Source organism: Oncorhynchus keta, chromosome 23 (genome assembly GCF_023373465.1).
Source record: "Oncorhynchus keta strain PuntledgeMale-10-30-2019 chromosome 23, Oket_V2, whole genome shotgun sequence".
Taxonomy (NCBI): domain Eukaryota; kingdom Metazoa; phylum Chordata; class Actinopteri; order Salmoniformes; family Salmonidae; genus Oncorhynchus; species Oncorhynchus keta.
This window is the reverse complement of record NC_068443.1, coordinates 31689513-31712492: the sequence shown is the minus strand read 5'-3', so window position 1 is coordinate 31712492 and position 22980 is coordinate 31689513. Positions and strand designations below refer to the sequence as shown.

The 22980-nt window shown below is 41.2% G+C and overlaps 1 protein-coding gene across 1 annotated transcript in view; it reads right to left on the bottom strand.

The window, feature by feature from the left end:
* The window catches only part of LOC118402172 (partitioning defective 3 homolog), a 257768-nt gene extending 235896 nt beyond the window's left edge, over window positions 1-21872 (bottom strand). The window contains 1 exon segment of the mRNA XM_035800167.2: window positions 21507-21872. Coding sequence (XP_035656060.2) covers window positions 21507-21626 — 120 coding nt within the window. The 5' untranslated portion in view covers window positions 21627-21872.
* Window positions 21873-22980: the final 1108 nt, after the last annotated feature.

Genomic DNA, 22980 nt, shown 5'->3' with positions numbered 1-22980 from the left:
AAACCCCAGAACTGTGCTCTGGTGCATTGTTCTTCTTTGTGGCCATGAGAGTATTTCCATGCTATGAATATTTTTTTACGAGCATGTTGCTGTAAGAGATTTGCACATATTTGCTTGTGGTTCAGAGACAGTTGAAAAGGCTTGTGAATCTAATGCCTTTTCGTTATGAAAGACTGATACGTCGAAGGTTGACTATTACAGTGTGCAGTGTATGTAACGAGTTGAATTGAGGGGGTAAATGAACACATCTATGCAGGTCTTATTATAGATGGGCAACTCCACGGTAAGCGTGGCATTAGCTCGGTTTCCATCCAATTTGATGGATTGTCATGTGAATATGCTCAAATCGGCATTAAAAACATTTATCAAATGGATTTGTGGCAGATAAAAGATTGTGTGTGATGTAGTCCACATAAAAACACCTATTGCGGTGAAATTCCCAATGTACCGAATAAAAATATACAAGTTAATGGGTTTCCATCGCATTTTCAACTCTTGACGGTTCTCTCAGAAATTGGGTCTCGTTTTATTTCACGTGTGCCCACGCTGATAGAGGCACGTGCGCTCTAGCCATGATGATCATGCCACCAGAATAAGACCATCGAGATCTATTGGAAAGGAGCATCAAGCGCATCAGCTTGCACTTTAACCAACCTGTGAAGTTCAATAACTTATTTCATTGAATAGCAAGAAGATCCAACTTAGTGTAGCACATTTTGTTTTTGTCGACATTTGGAAAGTTTACCGACTACATTTCTGTTTCCACCAGGCTGGTCGTGACATGCTTTCTTTATATCCGACGTGCACTTTACGGCTCAGAAAAAAAGGTCAGACAGAATGACTTGAGTTGACATTCGGCCATGTGCCTCTGTATGATCCAGTACGTCAAAGTGATATTTGGAAGCTTCAAGGGCAGAGACTCAGGACGATTTCCCAGTCTAGCCTGGGGACACCACTTCACTGCAGAAGACGGTCCTCGCAATTGAGCACAATGAGAAGTCCAATGGATAAGAGCGTCTGCTAAATGACTTAAATGTAAATGTCCTCTGCCTGTCCTCCTACGTCTCTCTTTGGACTGCATTAAACCAAACAACACGAAGATATAACGCAACAAAAAAACTACTGCAGATTTGATATCGACTAAACTATCAATATTCTGATCACAAGCTGATAAAAAAAAGGGGTTCCAAAATAGAGATTCCGAACAAACAAGTACCTTTAAAAATGCCACTTCGGCATGTTGGTTTCTTGTTTGGCAGTCCTCCTCCTCTTTCCACCCACAGGAGGTTAAACAGCTCCTATTAACACACCATAACAGGTCATTATCCTGTCTGATCATGTCAGGGGGAGAGGCGGGCAGGCAGGAGTCCGAGGCTGAGGCTTGGTTAACACTTCACACAGACCAGGGCTGAGGGCCACGCCTCCGATTCTTCAGCTGGCACAGAGCACTTCCTCAGCACTGACTCAAGAGCACTCCAGTGCATGCCAATACAGAGAGCTCCCTGCTCCACAATACCCAATCTGTCCCTTGCTTCTCTACCAAAACCTCAACTCGGAGCTACTGAACATTGCACAAAGTTGCCATATAATTAGGCAATAAGGCCCAATGGGGTGTGGTATGTTTAAGTAATAAGGCCTGGGAGGGGGGAGTATATGGCCAATATACCACAGCTAAGGGCTGTTCTTACACACGACGCAACGCGGAGTGCCTGGATATAGCCGTGGTATATTGGCCATATACCTCAAACCCCCGAGGTGCCTTATTGCTATTATAAAACTGGTTATCAATGTAATTAGAGCTGTACAAAGTTTGTCAGCATTCAGAGGTCGAACGACCCAGTTTGTTATGGCTAAACTGGGTGGTTCGAGCCCTGAATACGGATTGGCTCTCAGCCGTGGTACATCAGACCGTATACCACGGGTATGACAAAACATTTAGTTTTACTGCTCTAATTACATTGTTAACCAGTTCATAATAGCAATAAAGCTTCTCGGGGGTTTGTGATATATGGAATATATACACACACACCACACCTCCTCGGACCTTATTGCTTAAATATACCACGGCTAAGGGCGATTCAAGGCTGCGAAGCAGAGTGCCTGGACACAGCCCTTAGCCGTGGTGTACTGGCCATATACCACAAACCCACGAGATGCCCTATTGCTATTATGTACTGGTTTCCAACATAATTAGATCAGGAAACAAGTATTGTGCATCATTCCCGTGGTATATTAAAGCAATAAGGCCCGGGGAGGTGTGTATTTTTTTTTACCTTTATTTTACTAGGCAAGTCAGTTAATAACAAATTCTTATTTACAATGACGGCCTAGGAACAGTGGGTTAACTGCCTGTTCAGGGGCAGAACAACAGATTTGTACCTTGTCAGCTCGGGGGTTTGAACTTGCAACCTTCCGGTTACTAGTCCAACGCTCTAACCTCTAACCCTGCCGTATGGTCCATATGGTGTGGTATATTAAAGCAATAAGGCCAGAGGAGGTGTGTATGGTGAATATGGTGTGGTATATTTAAGCAATAAGGCCCGGGGAGGTGTGTATGGTCAATATGGTGTGGTATATTTAAGCAATAAGGCCCGGGGAGGTGTGTATGGTCAATATGGTGTGGTATATTTAAGCAATAAGGCCCGGGGAGGTGTGTATGGTCAATATGGTGTGGTATATTTAAGCAATAAGGCCCGGGGAGGTGTGTATGGTCAATATGGTGTGGTATATTTAAGCAATAAGGCCCGGGGAGGTGTGTATGGCCAATATGGTGTGGTATATTTAAGCAATAAGGCCAGAGGAGGTGTGTATGGCCAATATGGTGTGGTATATTTAAGCAATAAGGCCCGGGGAGGTGTGTATGGTCAATATGGTGTGGTATATTTAAGCAATAAGGCCAGAGGAGGTGTGTATGGCCAATATGGTGTGGTATATTTAAGCAATAAGGACCGGGGAGGTGTGTATGGTCAATATGGTGTGGTATATTTAAGCAATAAGGACCGGGGAGGTGTGTATGGCCAATATGGTGTGGTATATTTAAGCAATAAGGCCCGGGGAGGTGTGTATGGTCAATATGGTGTGGTATATTTAAGCAATAAGGCCGGGGAGGTGTGTATGGTCAATATGGTGTGGTATATTTAAGCAATAAGGCCAGAGGAGGTGTGTATGGCCAATATGGTGTGGTATATTTAAGCAATAAGGCCCGGGGAGGTGTGTATGGTCAATATGGTGTGGTATATTTAAGCAATAAGGCCAGAGGAGGTGTGTATGGTCAATATGGTGTGGTATATTTAAGCAATAAGGCCCGGGGAGGTGTGTATGGCCAATATGGTGTGGTATATTTAAGCAATAAGGCCCGGGGAGGTGTGTATGGTCAATATGGTGTGGTATATTTAAGCAATAAGGCCCGGGGAGGTGTGTATGGTCAATATGGTGTGGTATATTTAAGCAATAAGGCCCGGGGAGGTGTGTATGGTCAATATGGTGTGGTATATTTAAGCAATAAGGCCAGAGGAGGTGTGTATGGCCAATATGGTGTGGTATATTTAAGCAATAAGGCCCGGGGAGGTGTGTATGGTCAATATGGTGTGGTATATTTAAGCAATAAGGCCCGGGGAGGTGTGTATGGTCAATATGGTGTGGTATATTTAAGCAATAAGGCCAGAGGAGGTGTGTATGGTCAATATGGTGTGGTATATTTAAGCAATAAGGCCAGAGGAGGTATGTATGGTCAATATGGTGTGGTATATTTAAGCAATAAGGCCAGAGGAGGTATGTATGGTCAATATGGTGTGGTATATTTAAGCAATAAGGCCCGGGAGGTGTGTATGGTCAATATGGTGTGGTATATTTAAGCAATAAGGCCCGGGAGGTGTGTATGGTCAATATGGTGTGGTATATTTAAGCAATAAGGCCCGGGAAGGTGTGTATGGTCAATATGGTGTGGTATATTTAAGCAAAAAGGCCAGAGGAGGTGTGTATGGCCAATATGGTGTGGTATATTTAAGCAATAAGGCCCGGGAGGTGTGTATGGTCAATATGGTGTGATATATTTAAGCAATAAGGCCAGAGGAGGTGTGTATGGCCAATATGGTGTGATATATTTAAGCAATAAGGCCCGGGAGGTGTGTATGGTCAATATGGTGTGGTATATTTAAGCAATAAGGCCCGGGGAGGTGTGTATGGTCAATATGGTGTGGTATATTTAAGCAATAAGGCCAGAGGAGGTGTGTATGGTCAATATGGTGTGATATATTTAAGCAATAAGGCCCGGGGAGGTGTGTATGGTCAATATGGTGTGGTATATTTAAGCAATAAGGCCCGAGGAGGTGTGTATGGTCAATATGGTGTGATATATTTAAGCAATAAGGCCAGAGGAGGTGTGTATGGTCAATATGGTGTGGTATATTTAAGCAATAAGGCCAGAGGAGGTATGTATGGTCAATATGGTGTGATATATTTAAGCAATAAGGCCAGAGGAGGTGTGTATGGTCAATATGGTGTGGTATATGGCCACGGTCTGTTCTTATGCATGACGCAACGTGGAATGGATACAGCCCTGAGACGTGGTATATTGGCCATATACGACAAACCACCCGAGGTGCCTTATTGCCATTATAAACTGGTTACCAACATAATAAGAACAGTAAAAGGTTGTTTTTTTTGTCATACCCATGGTACAGTCTGATATACCACAGCTTTCAGCCAATCAGTGTTCAGGTCTCTAACCTCCCAATTTATAATGTCTGATATTAGGAGGTCGACCGATTATGATTTTTCAACGCCGATACAGATTATTGTGGGACCAAAAAAAGCCGATGCCATTTTATTTATTTTTTTGTATAATGACAATTACAACAATACACTTATTTTCACTTATTATAATACATCAATAAAATCAATTTAGCCTCAATTAAATAATGAAACATGTTCAATTTGGTTTAAATAATGCAAAAACAAAGTGTTGGAGAAGAAAGTAAAAGTGCAATATGTGCCATGTAAAAAAGCTAACGTTTAAAATTCCTTGCTCAGAACATATGAAAGCTGGTGGTTCCTTTTAACATGAGTCTTCAATATTCCCAGGTAAATCATTTTGGTTTGTAGTAAGAGGAATTATAGGACTATTTCCCTCTATACCATTTGTATTTCATTAACCTTTGACTATTGGATGTTCTTGTAGGCACTTTAGTATTGCCAGTGTAACAGTATAGCTTCCGTCCCTCTCCTCACTCCTCCCTGGGCTCGAACCAGGAACACAACGACAACAGCCACACTCGAAGCAGCATTACACATGCAGAGCAAGGGAAACAACCACTCCAAGTCTCAGAGTAAGTGACGTTTGAACCACTATTAGCACGCGCTAACTAACTAGCCATTTCAATTCGGTTACACCAGCCTCATCTCGGGAGTTGATAGGCTTGAAGTCATAAACCGTGCAATGCTTGACGCGAGGAGCTGCTGGCAAAACGCAAAGAAAGTGCTGTTTGAATGAATGTTTACGCGCCTGATTCTGCCTACCACTGCTCAGTTAGATACCTAGATACTTGTATGCTCAGTCAGATTATATGCAACGCAGGACACGCTAGACAATATCTAGTAATATCATCAACCATGTGTAGTTAACTAGTGATTATGATTGATTGATTGATTTTATAAGTTAAGTTTAATGCTAGCTAGCAACTTACCTTGGCTTACTGCATTCGCGTAACAGGCAGTCTCCTTGTGGAGTGCAACGAGAGAGGCAGGTCGTTATAGCGTTGAACTAGTTTAACTGTAAGGTTGCAAGATTGAATCCCCCGAGCTGACAAGGTGAAAATCTGTCATTCTGCCCCTGAACGAGGCAGTTAAGCCACCGTTTCTAGGCCATCATCGAAAATAAGAACGTGTTCTTAACTGACTTGCCTAGTTGAAAAAAGGTTATATAAAGATTAAATAAAGGCGTCAAAAAAAAATATTTTAAAAGGCGGCCCTCGGTGCGCAAAAATACCGATTGTTATTTAAACTTGAAATCGGCCCTAATTAATTGGACATTCCGATTAATCGGTCGACCTCCATCTGACATACCACGGTTGTCAACCAATCAGCATCCATGACCATGACAGTGTTTCCCCTGTATTCATTTAGTAGCGACGCAACACCAGAAATGTAGAAAAGATAACTGGCCTACATATTTTTTAAATAATAGTATCTTGGAGAACTACAAAACCACCAAAATAAAAGCTAGAGAATCTAAAATTCTAAAAACAAAGAATTTAGGAATATTTTGGGCATGGCGAGACGCAATGAACAACGGCAAAATGCATAGAACTGCGGGAAATGAGCTTTACACTGAAACATTCTCTCAGCTCAATGGAGAAACCTGCAGGAAACACTTCTCTCTGCCGCCAATTCCGGGGGGATTTAAGCCATGCCCCCAACCCCGCAAGCCGCCACCTCCCCCTTCCATGATAGTTGCCACCTCTGCTAAAAATAAATAGATAGGGGAAACACAGGAAATATATTATGTCCATCAGTGATGTGGGTGGCCCATGCTAAAATGTCAATTTGATGACATTTTACTACAGTCTCTACTCTAGACGGTCTCTGCTTCACTCAGCATACTGGCATACATATGTTTACAGGAGCGCAATTTTACAAACAAAACGACAGTACCAGAGTTTATACAAGAAACAAAGTTGGCTGCAGAGAGAAGAGCAGAAACGCTCTCAGGAAGCATTGCACGCAGCTGGTTTTCTGGCAGCTTTGCGGCATGGTACAGTGGGAAGATGACGCACGCTTACATCATCGCCTGGTCAAACAGAGAGAGAGCCGCTTTTCCTGTTCAACAGCATATGCTTTACACAGCATGTCCCATCGGAGAGCAACCAGTAACAGAGCTCTGTTCTGGTCTGTGCTGTTATGAGGACATTTTTGAGGCCGTATGCATCACAGGTGCTGATTTAGAAACAGTTTGACTTTTTAAATCCTAAAGAATAAGAGAATATGGAAAGGGTGGACCTGATCTGTTGTGCACTCACTCGCTCCGAGAGTCTGACATCAGAATTGCCGGCCAGTCACAACACACCCTGGAAGACATCCTAAAAATATATATGGATTTAAATCAAATCCCTCCAAGTTAACCTGTCATAGAAAACCATTCTGCAGATATCAACATGCATTTGTGGTTTTGTACAGATGTCTGGGCTAGGTTATGCTTTAATAACTGCAGTCTGGCCTCAACCTCAGAGGTGCAGTCCCCAGGGAATGAAGCTCAAATCCTCATGGCTGGGTCCCACATTTGATTAGGGCTCATTGGGCTCAGGTCAAAAGTAGTATTTAGGGAATAGGGTGCATTTGGGATACAGACCATGCCTCTGCTGCTCTGCCAAAAGGGCAATCATCAAGTATCTGTCAGAAAGGAGAACTCTGTAGTCGAGCTCCTGCTATATATACAGATGAAGTCGGAAGTTTACATACTGGTAAAGGTTGGAATTATTAACTCATTTTTCAACCACTCCAAACATTGTTAACAAACTTGTTAACAAACTATAGTTTTGGCAAGTCAGTTAGGACATCTACTTTGTGCATGACAAGTAATGTTTCCAACAATTGTTTACAAATTATTTCACTTATAATTCACTGTACACAATTTCACTGGGTCAGAAGTTTACATACACCAAGTTGACTGTACCTTTAAACCGCTTGGAAAATTCAAGAAAATTATGTCATGGCTTTAGAAGCTTCTGATTGACATCATTTGAGTCAATTGGACGTGTACCTGTGGATGTATTTCAAGTCCTACCTTCGAACTCAGTGCCTCTTTGCTTGACATCATGGAAAAATCAAAAGAAATCAACCAAGATCTCATAAAACAAATTGTAGACCTCCCCAAGTCTGGTTCAACCTTGGGAGGAATTTCCAAATGCCTGAAGGTACCACGTTCATCTGTACAAACAATAGTACGCAAGTATAAACACCATGGGACAACGCAGCCGCCATACCGCTCAGGAAGGAAACACGTTCTGTCTCCTAGAGATGAATGCACTTTAGTGTGAAAAGTACATATCAATCCTAGAACAACAGCAAAGGACCCTGTGAAGATGCTGCAGGTAACTGGTACAAAAGTATCTATATCCACAGTAAAACAAGTCCTATATCGACATAACCTGAAAGGCCGCTTAGCAAGGAAGAAGCCACTGCTCCAAAACAACCATATAAAAGCCAGACTACGGTTTGAAACTGCACATGGAAACAAAGACAGTACTTTTTGGAGAAATGTCCTCTGGTCTGATGAAACAAAAATAGAACTGTTTGGCCATAATGACCATCGTTATGTTTGGAGGAAAAAGGGGGAGACTTGCAAGCCGAAGAACACCTTTTTTCAAGAATACCAACCATGAAGCACGGGGGTGGCAGCATCATGTTGTGTGGGCGCTTTGCTGCAGGAGCGACTGGTGCAATTCACAAAATAGATGGCATCATGACGAAGGTAAATTATGTGGATATATTGAAGCAACCTCTTAAGACAATAGTCAGGAAGTTAAAGCTTGGTCGCAAATGGGTCTCTCGAATGGACAATGACCCCAAGCATACTTCCAAAGTTGTGGCAAAATGGCGTAAGGACAACAAAGTAAAGGTATTGGAGTGACCATCACAAAGCCCTGACCTCAATCCTATCGAAAATTTGCAGGCAGAACTGAAAAAGTGTGTGTGAGCAAGGAGACCTACAAACCTGACTCAGTTACAACAGCTCTGTCAGAAGGAATGGGCCAAAAGCCACCCAAATTACCGTGGGAAGCTTGTGGAAGGCTACCCGGAACATTTGACCCAAGTTAGACAATGTAAGGCAATGCCAATCAAATACTAATTGAGTGTATGTAAACTTCTGACCCACTGGGAATCTGATGAAAGACATAAAAACTGAAATAAATCACTCGACTATTAATCTGACATTTCACATTCTTAAAATGAAGTGGGATCCTAATTTACCTAAAACAGGGAATTTTTACTAGGATTAAATGTCAGGAATGGTAAAGTACAGTTTAAATGTATTTGCCTAAGGTGCATGTAAACTTCAGACTTCAACTGTGTGTGTGTGTGTGTGTGTGTGTGTGTGTGTGTGTGTGTGTGTGTGTGTATAGTAGATTGCCTGCGTCCCAAAGGGCACCCTATTCCCTATATAGTGCACCACTTTTGACCAGATGTCTGTGCAAGAAGTCTCTAAAGGGTATTGAATGGAAACAAATCAAACCTCATGAGTGGATTTGTTTTTTTTTTGTGGAAAGGAATCTTTTGTACAGTACATCTGAGCCATGTGGAGATGTTTATTCAAATGGCCAGACATTCCTCTGAGACAATCCTCTCCTTGTGCTCGGTGTTCCACACACTAGGCCTTGACATTTCAGAGAGGGTTTTCGGTTATGGAGAGCTCAGAACAGGCCAGCATCCCCACAGAGACGTGCTTCTGAAGAACACATTCATGGAGCTGGGGGAACAAAACTAGAGATGGGTTCCATCCCAAATGACGTCCTATTCCCTATTACATATCGTTCTACTTTTGACCAGGGCCCATAATACTATAGGTAAAAGCAGTGCACTATATAGGGAATAGGGTGCGATTTGGGACTTATTTATGGAGCTGGGGAACAAAACCAGAGATGAGAATGGAACCTGGACAAAATGTGATTTGATTTATATGATAATTAATAGTTGCCTACATAGTACTGTTGCTAGGCTGGAGCAACCGTCTAACATTATCGAGGATAATACAAAATAAAGACAGAATGCTTATTTCCATTGTGGTCCTCAAAATGTTCATTATGGTCCTACACTCCATACCCACCAAGCCAAACTGACACCTGGTTAAGTTTCATAGTAAGCCAGCTTAATGTTACCCCAGACCCATACGAATAGTCTCATTGACACAACACTCTACCAAGTTTCTGGTCAATTCTGGGAGAAATGTGTCTGAATCCGAAGTGGAACCCTTTTCCCTACATAGGCTCTGGCCAAAGGTAGTGCACTAATGGGTGTAGGTTGCCGTCTGCTGCCACTATCAAGTTATACTTGGCTTCCTCAGAATAAGGATCCTGTTCCGGAACCATTTGAATGTTCTTGAGGCTTGAATAGCAATGATCCTCTGTTTAAATTCAACCTGAACTTAGGCTCCATTTCTTTAGAACCTCAACATGAAGATGTCTGTAGCAAGAAGACCAGTTCCAACACCAATGGCCAATGCTAGACATGGATTGTTGATGAAGAAATAGGAACACCAAAAAAATGTAATCCCACTGTTAATGCTTCAAGGAGACCAAATAACCCTGCTGGAATTCAAGCTTGGGAGTTGCTTCAGCTTCTACAATGGCTGTCTTCTGCATGCCTGGGTTAGGCCAAACAGACCACCAGCTTCAGGAACATACCCGTGGCGTTCCTCAAACACTTTTGTGGAGGCTCCTGGAGAACCTTGTTCTCAAACAAACTCGCTCGGAGCGTCTGGAGATGAGCACCGAACCACTTGCGAGACAGTTATGTATCTGACAAAAGGTGGATGAAGATGTGCAATAACCTCAGAGAGCAAAGCAGGGAGCAGATGTCATAAAAGCTCTTGCTCGGTTTATGGAAGAATACCGTAAAAAAGGTAGAGCTTCTCAGCAGTGGCAAAAATGAAACTTCTTCCCATCTCAAGACAAAGCCTCGTAAAGTGTTATAAGTGTCCCGTAGTGGGGGCTGGTGTGGGGAGGAAGGATCATCATAGTAAATGACTGGAATGTAAATGAATGGAACAGTATTCAACTCACAGAAACCAAGAGCAGTCATGGGATTTAAAAGTGCTACCGGCCACCACTAGACGAGACATGGGCACACACGAAAAGATATGCCACTCATTGGCCTGTTTTGTTTCCCATGGAGCCCTCATGGGGCCATGGACCATATGCAACTAGACCTTGATTCACATGGCGGGCTTGGCGGCCAAGGATGGTGCAAAAACTCAGCTGACTGGATCTCTGCCAGGTTGCAAGTAATCTGTTTACATAGCACTCTGTAAACCACTTACGCACATGTTATGAAGTGTTATGACTTAGATTCCCGTTAACAATGTTCCAGGAGGCCACGAGCGATGCCCTTACAGATGCCCTCTCCTGGAGGAGACCTAATAATCCCTACTACTGGGTCACTTCCTGTAGCATGCCCAGTTCCCATGGCAGTCAAATTGTTTCAATCGGGGCCTGTATTCATAGTCTCAGAGTAGGAGTACTAACCTAGGGTGAATTTGACCTATTAAATCAGAATGAATAAGAAGGGGGACCTGATCCTAGATTATGGCCCCAGGTGGGACTGTTGCGGTGACCGCATTACCACCACACCGGCGGTTACGAGTCATGAAGGCAGTCAAATTCCACGTGACTGTTTAATCATGGCAATTAGCAGTACCTACTTCTTTGTTAACCGCACTCCAGCCATGGAATTCTAAGCCAATCTTGTCTGCTAAATGGATTTGTGTAGCCCACAGCAATTTGGCATAGCCAGATCAGGACCTAACATAAGGACAACTCAGTGTATGCTATTCTGTTCTTCTGAAATAGACTACATTTTCATCACATCATGTTTATTTAGAACTGTCTAAAATAAATAGATTTATTATGAAGATGTAGAATATATTACATGGATTTATTCAACTTTTTTTTTTAAATGTAGAGAGTCTGCATCAGTGGCTAGTAGGCTGAATGTGAAAGCCATAAGATGCTAAATGTGTTTATATTAATTAACGGTCAATTTGCTTGAATATCACCGGTTGACGAAATTGTGTGACCGCCACAGCCCTAGCCCCAGGAGAACTACTGTATGTAAATGTCAATTTTAATAGCACATGCCTAAAGTATGAGCAATGCCTCTCAGGGAAGGCAGAACTAAACTGTGATGCTGGCTATGGCTCATGCCTCACATCAGTACAAATCACCTCTCCATTAGGAGGCCTAGGATACGTCCCAAATTGCACCTTCTTCCATTCATAAAATGCACTACGTTTGACCTGGCCCCACAGGGCTTTGGTCAAAAGTAGTGCACTATAAAGGGAATAGGGCTCCATCTGGGCCATTGGGCCACAGCCCTGAACAGCTGCTGGTTCACTAATGACAACACAATAGAGGTCGGCCGATTAATTAGGGTAGAATTCAAGTTTTCATAACAATCAGTAATCTGCATTTTTTGGACACTGGTTGTTGCTGATTACATTGCAACTCCACGAGGAGACTGCGTGGCAGGCTGACTACCTGTTATGCGAGTGCAGCAAGGAGCCAAGGTAAGGTGCTAGCTAGCATTAAACTTCTCATAAAAACAATCAATCTTCACATAATCATTAGTTAACTACACATGGTTGATGATATTACTAGTTTATCTAGCTTGTCCTGCGTTGCATATAAGCAATGCAGTGCCTGTTCATTCGTCATTGAATCACAGCCTACTTCGTCAAACAGGTAATTTAACAAGCGCATTCGCAAAAAAAGCACTGTCGTTGCACCAATGTGTAACTAACCATAAACATCAATGTCTTTCTTAAAACCAATAGACAAGTATATATTTTTAAACCTGCATATTTAGTTAATATTGCCTGCTAACATTAATTTATTTTAACTAGGGAAATTGTGTCACTTCCCTTGCGTTCTGTGCAAGCAGAGTCAGGGTATATGCAACAGTTTTGGCCGCCTGGCTCGTTGCGAACTGTGTGAAGACCATTTCTTCCTAACAAAGACAGTCATTAATTTGCCAGAATTTTACATAATTATGACATAACATTGAAGGTTGTGCAATATTTAGACTTATGGATGCCACCCGTTCGATAAAATACGGAACGGTCCCGTATTTCACTGAAAGAATCAATGATATGTCATTAATATGGTCAAATCCGGAAACTAAGGCTCGTATTTCTGCGCGTTATTATATTATAATTAAGTGTATGATTTGATAGAGCAGTCTGACTGAGTGGTGGTAGGCAGCAGCAGGCTCGTAATCATATTATTCATTCAAACAGCACTTTACTGCTGTTTGCCAGCAGCTCTTCACAATGCTACAAGTATTGCGCTGTTTATGACTTCAAGCCTATCAACTCCCGAGATCAGGCTGGCAATACTAAAGTATCTATTAGAATGTCCAATAGTCAAAGGTATATGAAGAACAAATGTTATAGAGAGAATTAGTCCTATAATAACTACAACCTAAAACTTCAAACCTGGGAATATTGAAGACTCATGTTAAAAGGAACCACCAGCTTTCAAATGTTCTGAGCAAGGAACTTAAACCTTAGCTTCTTTACATGGCACATATTGCACTTCTACTTTCTTCTCCAACACTGTTTTTGCATTATTTAAACCAAATTGAACATGTTTCATTATTTATTTGAGACTAAATTGACTTTATTGATGTGTTATATTAAGTTAAAATAAGTGTTAATTCAGTATTATTGTAATTGTCATATATATATATATATTATTATTATATATATATATATATAAATATATAATATATATAAATATATAATATATATATAAATATAAATATATAATATATATATAATATATATATATATATATATAAATATATATAATATATATGACAATTACAATAATACTGAATGAACACTTATATATATATATATATATATATATAGCCAATACCGAAAAAAAATATATATATATTTATATATATTATATATATATAAATATATAATATATAATATATAATATATATAATATATATAATATATATATATTTTTTTTTTTCGGTATTGGCTATATATATATATATATATATATAAGTGTTCATTCAGTATTATTGTAATTGTCATATATATATATATATATATATATATATATATATATATATATATATATATATATATATATATATAGCCAATACCGAAAAAAAAAGAAAAAAAAAGTAATATTTGCTTCAGCGGTTATATATATATCGTTTTTTTAATTATCTTCCAATAAATCGGTATCGGTATTGAAAAAATCATAATCGGTCGACCTCTACAACACACCATGTTCTCCTTCACAGGGACCGAACTAGCGTACGTGTGGGCTTTTCATGAACACATCACATGTTCAAAAGCTGTAAATTCAAATATATGACCGCTTTTGTCAGTACCTTGCACGCAGCAGGAAAGTGGTGAAAATCGTCATGGACGCAAAACCTACGCTATTAAAAAAACGCCCTGCAATCAAATATTTAATCATATGACTAATTTTTAGAGCAATAAAGTAATGATTTGAAACCAAAACTTCCACCTCAATGATGTTTGCTCACTTCCCTTCATGGAGTTAAAAAGGAACCTCTGTCACTGGTATAAGATATATGGTGGAAACTATTCAGAGAATGCTTGCCAAAGTCATGCTTCAGTGGTTGACTCCACAGTGAGCCTGTGGTCAAGGACTGTGTCCCAAATGGCTCCCTATTCCCTTTTTAGAGCACTACTTTTGACCAGGGCCCAAAGGACTCTGGTCAAAAGCATTGCATGAGATAGGGCATAGAGTGCAGGGCAGAGTCATTGCCACAGGGATCATCACACATAATCACACAAGCTTTTAATCCAGCATTGTGCCCGTTTTTGGAGCTGGAAGCCAGGCCACTGTCTCACACAGCCCTGCTGTGACAGAGATCAAACAGTTCAGCAACAAAATGTGCAACATCCTAGCCTGGGTACCAGTAAATGTGGCATCATGCCACACCTTACCTGTTTGTTTGGCATGACAGGAAGTGGTAAAATAATACCAACAGACTGGTAGCAAGGCTAGCAACATTCTATGGACTCATAACACATTGTGGACTGTGGGATGTCAATAATTACTCTACGGTATTTGGAGGTTGTGAGAACTTGAGGTCGGCCGATTAATCGGAATGGCCGATTAATTAGGGCCGATTTCAAGTTTTCATAACAATTGGAAATCTGAATTTTTGGACACCGATTTTGCAGATTTTAAAAAGAAAATTACACCCTTATTTAATCTTTATTTAACTAGGCACGTCAGTTAAGAACACATTCTTATTTTCAATGGCGGCCTAGGAACGGTGGGTTAACTGCCTCGTTCAGGGGCAGAACGACAGATTGTCACCTTGTCAGCACGGGGGATCCAGTCTTGCAACCTTACAGTTAACTAGTCCAATGCAATAACGACCTGCCTCTTGTTGCACTCCACAAGGAGACTGCCTGTTACGCTAATGCAGTAAGCCAAGGTAAGTTGCTAGCTAGCATTAAACTTATCTTATAAAAAACAATGAATCATAATCACTAGTTAACTACACATGGTTCATGATATTACTAGATATTATCTAGCGAGTCCTGCATAATCTGACTGAGCATACAAGTATCTAAGTATCTAACTGAGCGTGGTAGGCAGAAGCAGGCGCGTAAACATTCATTCAAACAGCACTTTCTTTGCGTTTTGCCAGCAGCTCTTCATTGTGGGTCAAGCATTGTGTTGTTTATGACTTCAAGCCTATCAACTCCTTTTATACTGGACTACTTTTGAGTGTACTACGTAGGGAATATGGTGCCAATTGGGTGCCAACCTGTGTCAAGTTGGCATTAATACTGACCTTAGTACATCCATGACCAAATAGTTTTGTGACACGGTCACTTGACATCACACTGCTCTCGAACCCAACTAAAATTGCCAGTGTCGGGAGCAACAGCAGCAGCAATAGCTATATACTAAACGACTAAAGTGGGTTTATTTTCTGCTGTGGGTGAGAAGTTCACAGGGAGCTCTGGGTTTTTAGATCAAAGCACAATGCACACATAATGAGTCTTTGATTTTGAGCCTCATTTCCACCCTTGAAGCCCAATTCACTCTCAGCTTGAGAACAGTCAGTATTTCCCCACTTTTCGCTCCCTGCAATCAGGTCGGCTGCTCAGTTAGACTTCTACGCATGTTACAATTATTGTCCGTTTCTTACCATTGCATTGATTGTCAGTTTGGTAAGACCAACGATCACAGAATTTCAATATGAGGGCAAAGGAAAACTTTAACCAATGTGTAAACGACACTGACAACACACTCTGCAAAGTAATTATATTGATATAGAAAAGGCTAAGTGCAGGCTGAATCCCCCAGATATGCCACACCAGTCTGCCTCCCAGTCACAGCCTCAGGATAAGATTAGGCCAATTTTTCTCCAGGACTCCACAGTCAGACCTCACTGAATAATTGAAAAGACATGCACTGCACCATGTCATCTGGGTTATTAACATGAAAACTAATGAGACTGCTCCTCCACACAACGCTGTGCCATGCAGGATTTATTGATGGAATTCTCATGGTCCTGTAGATCTAATATCAATGTAATCAAGTGCAATATGGAGAAATTGCTGTGCCATTTCCTAGTTGCAGTAACTTGAATAGTTCGCCTAATTTCAGTTTGTGTGACAAAACAAGCAGTCATTGTGTAGAGAATCATTGTACCATCTAAACCGCTGTGAAATATATTTTCCATAACCAAAAATATTGTATATTCAGCTGTTTGAAGCTGGTGTAGAAAACTGAAAGTCAAAGTTGCAAAAACTCAACTTAACGGGAAGCATAGAAATAGCGCACATGGAACAGATCTACTGCTTCTTAGACTTGCTTTCAATAAGAATGACAGATCTATAACTCACATGTCTATGTGAATTTGGTCAGGTCGCTCAAAATGTTACATATTGTAGCTTTACATTAGTTAACAATGCTCTTAACCTGTTACTCCTACCCCCTACCTTTTCAAACATTCTGTTAAAAATCGCGCAACATTTCAGCGCCCTGCTACTCATGCCAGGAATATAGTATAAGCATATGATTAGTATGTGTGGATAGAAAACACTCAGACGTTTATAAAACTGGTTAAATCACGGCTGTGACTATAACAGAACGTGCGTTTCATCGAAAAGTGCAGGAAAATCTGATCACTGAAAATGGGAAAATATATCCATGCGCCACTTCAACCAATTGTTAAACGTGAACCACATTAAATGGGGCAGAGATTGCAATACCTACAGCTTCCACACGATGTCAACAGTCTTGTCATTTGCCTACTATTTGTTTCTTGGTCAAACAGACACAAGGCAGCGCAGTTCTTCCGGTCTCCGACCGGATATTTTGGTTGAGATTTACCCGGACATTATTTCACACAGTCTTCATAGATCGATATCTGGGCTATATATGGACCAATTTAATCGAAAAAAAGACCCAATAGTGATGTTTATGGGACATCTAGGAGTGCCAACAAAGAAGATGGTCAAAGGTAATGAATGTTTTATATTTTATTTGTGCGTTTTGTGTAGCGCCGACTATGCTAATTATTTTGTTTACGTCCCCTGCGGGTCTTTTGGGGTGTTACATGCTATCAGATAATAGCTTCTCATGCTTTCGCCGAAAAGCATTTTAAAAATCTGACTTGTTGCCTGGATTCACAACGAGTGTAGCTTTAATTCAATACCCTGCATGTGTATTTTAATGAACGTTTGAGTTTTAACGAGTGCTATTAGCATTTAGCATAGCGCATTTGCATTTCCAGATGTCTAGATGGGACGCCTGCGTGTCAGGTAGGAGCAAGAGGTTAAACACTAAATATATATAAATGTCTTAAGCTTTGCAAAATGGTCTGCACACAGCAGCCATATTCAAAAACAAAGTTTCTGCTCGTCTCCTCCTGTCTTAGTGGGAAAATAAACATTCTGTGGAAATGAATCAAATAGCCTGCTACTGTATCAACAAATTGACATTCCCAAAACTGGGCAATCAAATGTAACCTGTTATCCTGCTCTCAGCTGTCCAGGCATGCCAGTACAACCATCATATGGTAAGAAATTGCACAATGTAATAGTCAACAGTACCATTTATCCCTCCATCCTCCGGGGCTTTTTGCACTCAAGATGCATGAGGCCCAACTAAGCTTCTCCCACTTCCAGTTCAACCACTTGAGACAAAATTAAAACAAACCAAGGCGAGAACCAATGGTCAAGAAGGTGACCATGAACCTGGGAGAACCTTGCAGAAGGACAACGATCTCTGCAGCAATCCACCAATCAGGCCTTTATGGTAGTGGCCAGACAGAAGCCACTCCTCAGGAAAAGGCACGTCTCACAAAGACATGGCGGTTGGAACCAAAAACCAAACATCTGGACTCATCAGAACAAAAAGGAAACATTTCCACTGGTCTAATGTCTATTGCACATGTTTCTTGGCCCAAGCAAGTCTTCTTATTGGTGTCCTTTAGTGGTTTCTTTGCAACAATACGACCATGAAGGCCTGATTCACAGTCTCCTCTGAACAGGTGATGTTGAGATGTGTCTGTAGGGTTGCAAAAGGGTCGGAAACTTTCCGGTAAATTTCCCGGAAGTTTTCCATTGGAAGTTAACCTTGGGATTTTAGGGGGATTTTGCCTAAATTCATTTTTAAAAAGTTAGCTGAAGACAGTGAGCCTTTTTTTGTGGGAGACATGGCAATTCTAGGTCATGTAGCATATTTTGGTTAAACTATCCCCAATTCAATGGAATTGCAACCCTCTGCATGCTCAGTGCATTCTTCCATCACATGTACAGCTGATTCTCAAGATCTTGCACACGAATGAGATGCTAATGAGCCCAAACTACTACACTGTCTGAGCCAAGGACCACATGCGTTCTGGTAAGTTTTGATTAAAATACAGGGTGGGGTGAATGTATTTTATATGACATACATGATTTTTTTGGTGAACTAGTAAATAGTATCCTACAGCAAAGTGTGCTTAAAAAAATGTCTAACCTGTTAGCAATTTCTGCTAGTTAGTTCTTGCTACCATGTGGGTTTCAACTTGCTTGAACCTGCTAACTGAGTGTTAATTCACCTGTTTTAATACATCTTAAAAGGAGTTGTTTAATCAAACTGCTCGACTATTTATCTGTACGTGGAATTGTATTTGTTTTTTTTTTACAATTTTCTTCTTCTAATCTTTACAGGAAAATGCCACGGGCACTATCTGATGTGTGGAGACATTTCACTGCAGCTAATGTAGAAGGAAAAGCGGTGTACATTTGCAAATACTGTGCAAAATCATATGTGAAGAATGCAACAAAGATGCTGTGTATGCAACTGGGTTCACCTCTGATGCACACAGGCAATGTGTATTGGAAGAGATTTCTGAATGTTCTTTGCCCAGCATACACCCCTCCAACCAGACGTGCTTTATCTACTCATTTGCTGGATGCAGAGTTCAACAGAGTTCAAGTGAAGGTCAAGCAAAGCAGACTGTATTGCAATCATCTCTGATGGGTGGTTGAATGTTCGTGGGCAAGGAATAATTAACCACATCTCCACCACTCAACCAGTATTCTATAAAAGCACAGACAATGGACAGACACAACGGTCTCCACATTGCAGATGAGCTGAAGGCAGTCATCAATGACCTTGGATCACAGAAGGTATTTGCACTGGTGACAGACAATGCTGCGAACATGAGGGCTGTTTGGTCTAAAGTGGAGGAGTCCTACCCTCACATCACACCATTGGCTGTGCTGCTCATGCATTTAATTTGCTCCTCGAGGACATCATGGCACAAAAAACAATGGATACACTCTACAAGAAAGCCAAGGAAATGGTAAGGTCTGTGAAGGGTCATCAAGTTATAACAGTAATCTACCTCACCAAGCAAAGTGGGAAGAATAAGAGCACCACATTGAAGCTGCCCAGCAACACCCATTGGGATGGTGTAGTCATCACGTTTCACAGTCTCCTGGAGGGGAAGGAGTCTCTCCAAGAAATGGCCATATCAGTCTGTCGATATGGACAGAACCCATAAAGAGGATTGTCCCGGATGATGTATTTTGGGAGAGAGTGGTAAGCAGCCTGAAAACCTATAGCAGTAGCCATTGCACGGATTGAGGGAGACAATGCCATCCTGTCTGATGTTCAGACTCCGCTTGCAGATGTAAGAGAAGAAATCCATACTGCCCTGCCCACTTCACTGTTGCTCCAAGCAGAGGTAACTGCAGTTCTGAAATACATCAAAAATGTCAGACCTCTGCCTGAAGCCCATACACGCCACAGCGTACATGTTGGAGCCCAAGTATGCTGGCAAGAGCATCCTGTCTGGTGCAGAGATCAACGAGGCCTATGGTGTCATCACTACCATGTCTCGCCACCTTGGCCTGGATGAGGGCAAGGTTCTTGGCAGTCTGGCAAAGTACACTTTCAAGCAAGGGCTTTGGGATGGAGATGCAATATGGCAGTCGTGCCAACATATCTCATCAGCCACCTGGTGGAAGGGACTTTGTGGATCTGAGGAAAATACAAGGGTTGAAAAATTGGTGGCCACCTGGGAAAATTTTAGGATTTTTGAGCCTGACAACAAGCTATCCTCAACAACGTTGGAAAGTGACTGAAGATCACTTTGTTACTGTCTCAGAGCACTACGGACAATTCCTTTGCCCACATGGCTTGGTTTTTGCTCTGACATGCACTGTCAACTGTGGAACCTTATATAGATGTAATAAAATGTAGGGAAAGTGAAGCAGTCTGAATAGTTTACGAATGCATTGTAGATGATTTACACCAGCAGTAGATACTCATCATCATGTACACACTCAGAGAAGCCCAGCTCATGAGCTCCATCATCTGCAGACTTAAATTTAGAATGGAAAATGAATGTGTTTATGCAACAAATGTTACTCCATTGAATCGAATCGTATCGAACCGCATGGATTCATTCCCTAATCAAACCGAATCGTTTCAAACTAAAAAGTATCAGAGTCCATGTATCTAGACACATATCGAATCGTCTTGAAAAGGAAAGCTGCACATCCCTAATAGATATACTATATGTTAAAGCTTTCTTCCTTGACTGATAGTTAGCCTAGTAAGCTACAGCTTCTTAGCCATCTTAACATAATATGATAATTAGCAAGAGGAACAAAGAGAAACGGGTGCAGGTGAAAATGTAGGCTATCCAATAGGCATGAAATCGATACGAAACGTTATGCTTTTTATCTAGTACCCCATTTCAAAAGCTAGAATGCGATCCTGCAGTATGCTGGTGCTAACTAGCTAGCTAGTTAGCAAACAGTCAGCTAGCTAACAACTCTCAGGGAATCAAATCTCGGATTGTTAGCTAACTAGTTAGCTAGCTAGCATCCCTATCCTCTACTTATAGACCACCTCATTAGGTTTGCATTTTATATCCCTGTTAGATCGGTAGTTAACGCTACATTTTAGTAGTCATCTACTATCTTTCCATGCACTATGGTAGGGAAAGGGTGAAGTCCAAAAGGAAGTTTTTCGTGGGGTTTGCAGAGGGCTCGACCAGTTATGACGATGCATCATTCAACATCAACAACTCAGCCGAATTTATAGCAAAATCATTGTTTTAGTTCCGAATCTTTGATGTACATATCGCTTTCATCGATGTTACCAATCTGCGACATGTTCGTTCGACACTCGCTCCAGGCATTTTGCACCATTGTTTCCAATCCGCTATGAACACTTGAAACAAACGCGTGATCCAAAGTAACAGCGACGTACCTTTGCAATGGCTTTTTTGTATCTCATGACGGCTTGCTGGATGAGAGTATGGACTTTGATATTTCCATCTCCGCACGGTACCACCACCCTAGTCCTTCCAAAACACACCGTCACTTTCATAGTTTAATATCCGATATATTTTGCCCAGAATCGGAGGTAAACCGACGATAAATTCTCTCTTTGAACGTCAGCCGAAACATGAAGTTTCTGTGGTTTTTAATCCTTAAAGAGATGAGACCGAACGATCTTTCACCGTATCTCCTGGGACGACATTGTTCGCTTGTATTTCTGACCACCTGTTTAGTCTTTCTCCCTCTATTTCGACGTTCCCAGACGAGACTAGAGCAGGGAGCAAGAGATTCACCCAGGGATTGGGGAACGGCCTCCACCCGTTGGTCAAGTTTGGAACTGTCGAAGTTGATATATTATTATTATTATCTACCTCACTTGCTTTGGCAATGTTAACACATGTTTCCCATGCCAATAAAGCCATTGAATTGAATTGAATTGATATAAAGCGCGGCCAAGGCAAGCACAGCACACATGCCTGCATAAATAATTGGGTCATTTCTAAATATTAGGAGATCTTACCAATATTCGTTATCGAAAGATAGCCCTTATCACCAATCACTCCAAAATCTCACCAATTAATTGAATTGTTATAATTTGTGTGTGTATGTGAGTGAGTGAGTGAGTGAGTGAGTGAGTGAGTGAGTGAGTGAGAATATCTATGTTCTGCAAAATGAAAGTTAATTTAAATAGAACAGCTTCCTGCTTAAATCTGCTTAAATCTAAAAAAGGCCTATTTTGAGAAATCCAACTTTAACAAAGATGCCCATCACTTACAATATAGTGTATTATTATTATTATTATTATTGAATAACAGAAGTCTCAAGTACATGTTCTGGCCACAGAACCTTGATCTCCACCTGCCCAATGACATTTTGGTGATTTGTTCTAGTGCCCAGCCCTAAAACTGAAACCAAGCCCCAATGAAAACCAGAGTAAATCCATGTGTGAAGCTTGTGAAACAGCTGCCTTGGCACATAGACCAGTTCTTCAGAGCATGACTATGTATGTGAGGATCCTCCTCTCACCATGCCTGTGTCCCAAATGGCACCCTATTCCCATGGGGCTTCGGTCAAAAGTAGTGCACTATAAAGACCTATTCCCATAGGGCTCCGGTCAAAAGTAGTGCACTATAAAGACAATAGGTTGTCATTTGGGATGTATCCCATTGGTGTTTCTTTTTTATATGGGCCTGTGCCCCATGAACACTTTGTCCCAAAAGCAGTCGCTCTAAGGCAGAACACCAAAGAGCTAATGAATACCAGGCAGTTTGTGTACCAACTACAGTATGGCTTAAATGACTTTTTTTATACAGTCCTATGCCCCATGATTGATCAGTGTATTTTACTGCCCTAAAAGTCTGCGTTTATGAGTGAGTCGCACAAGATACAAGGCAGGAAAACAA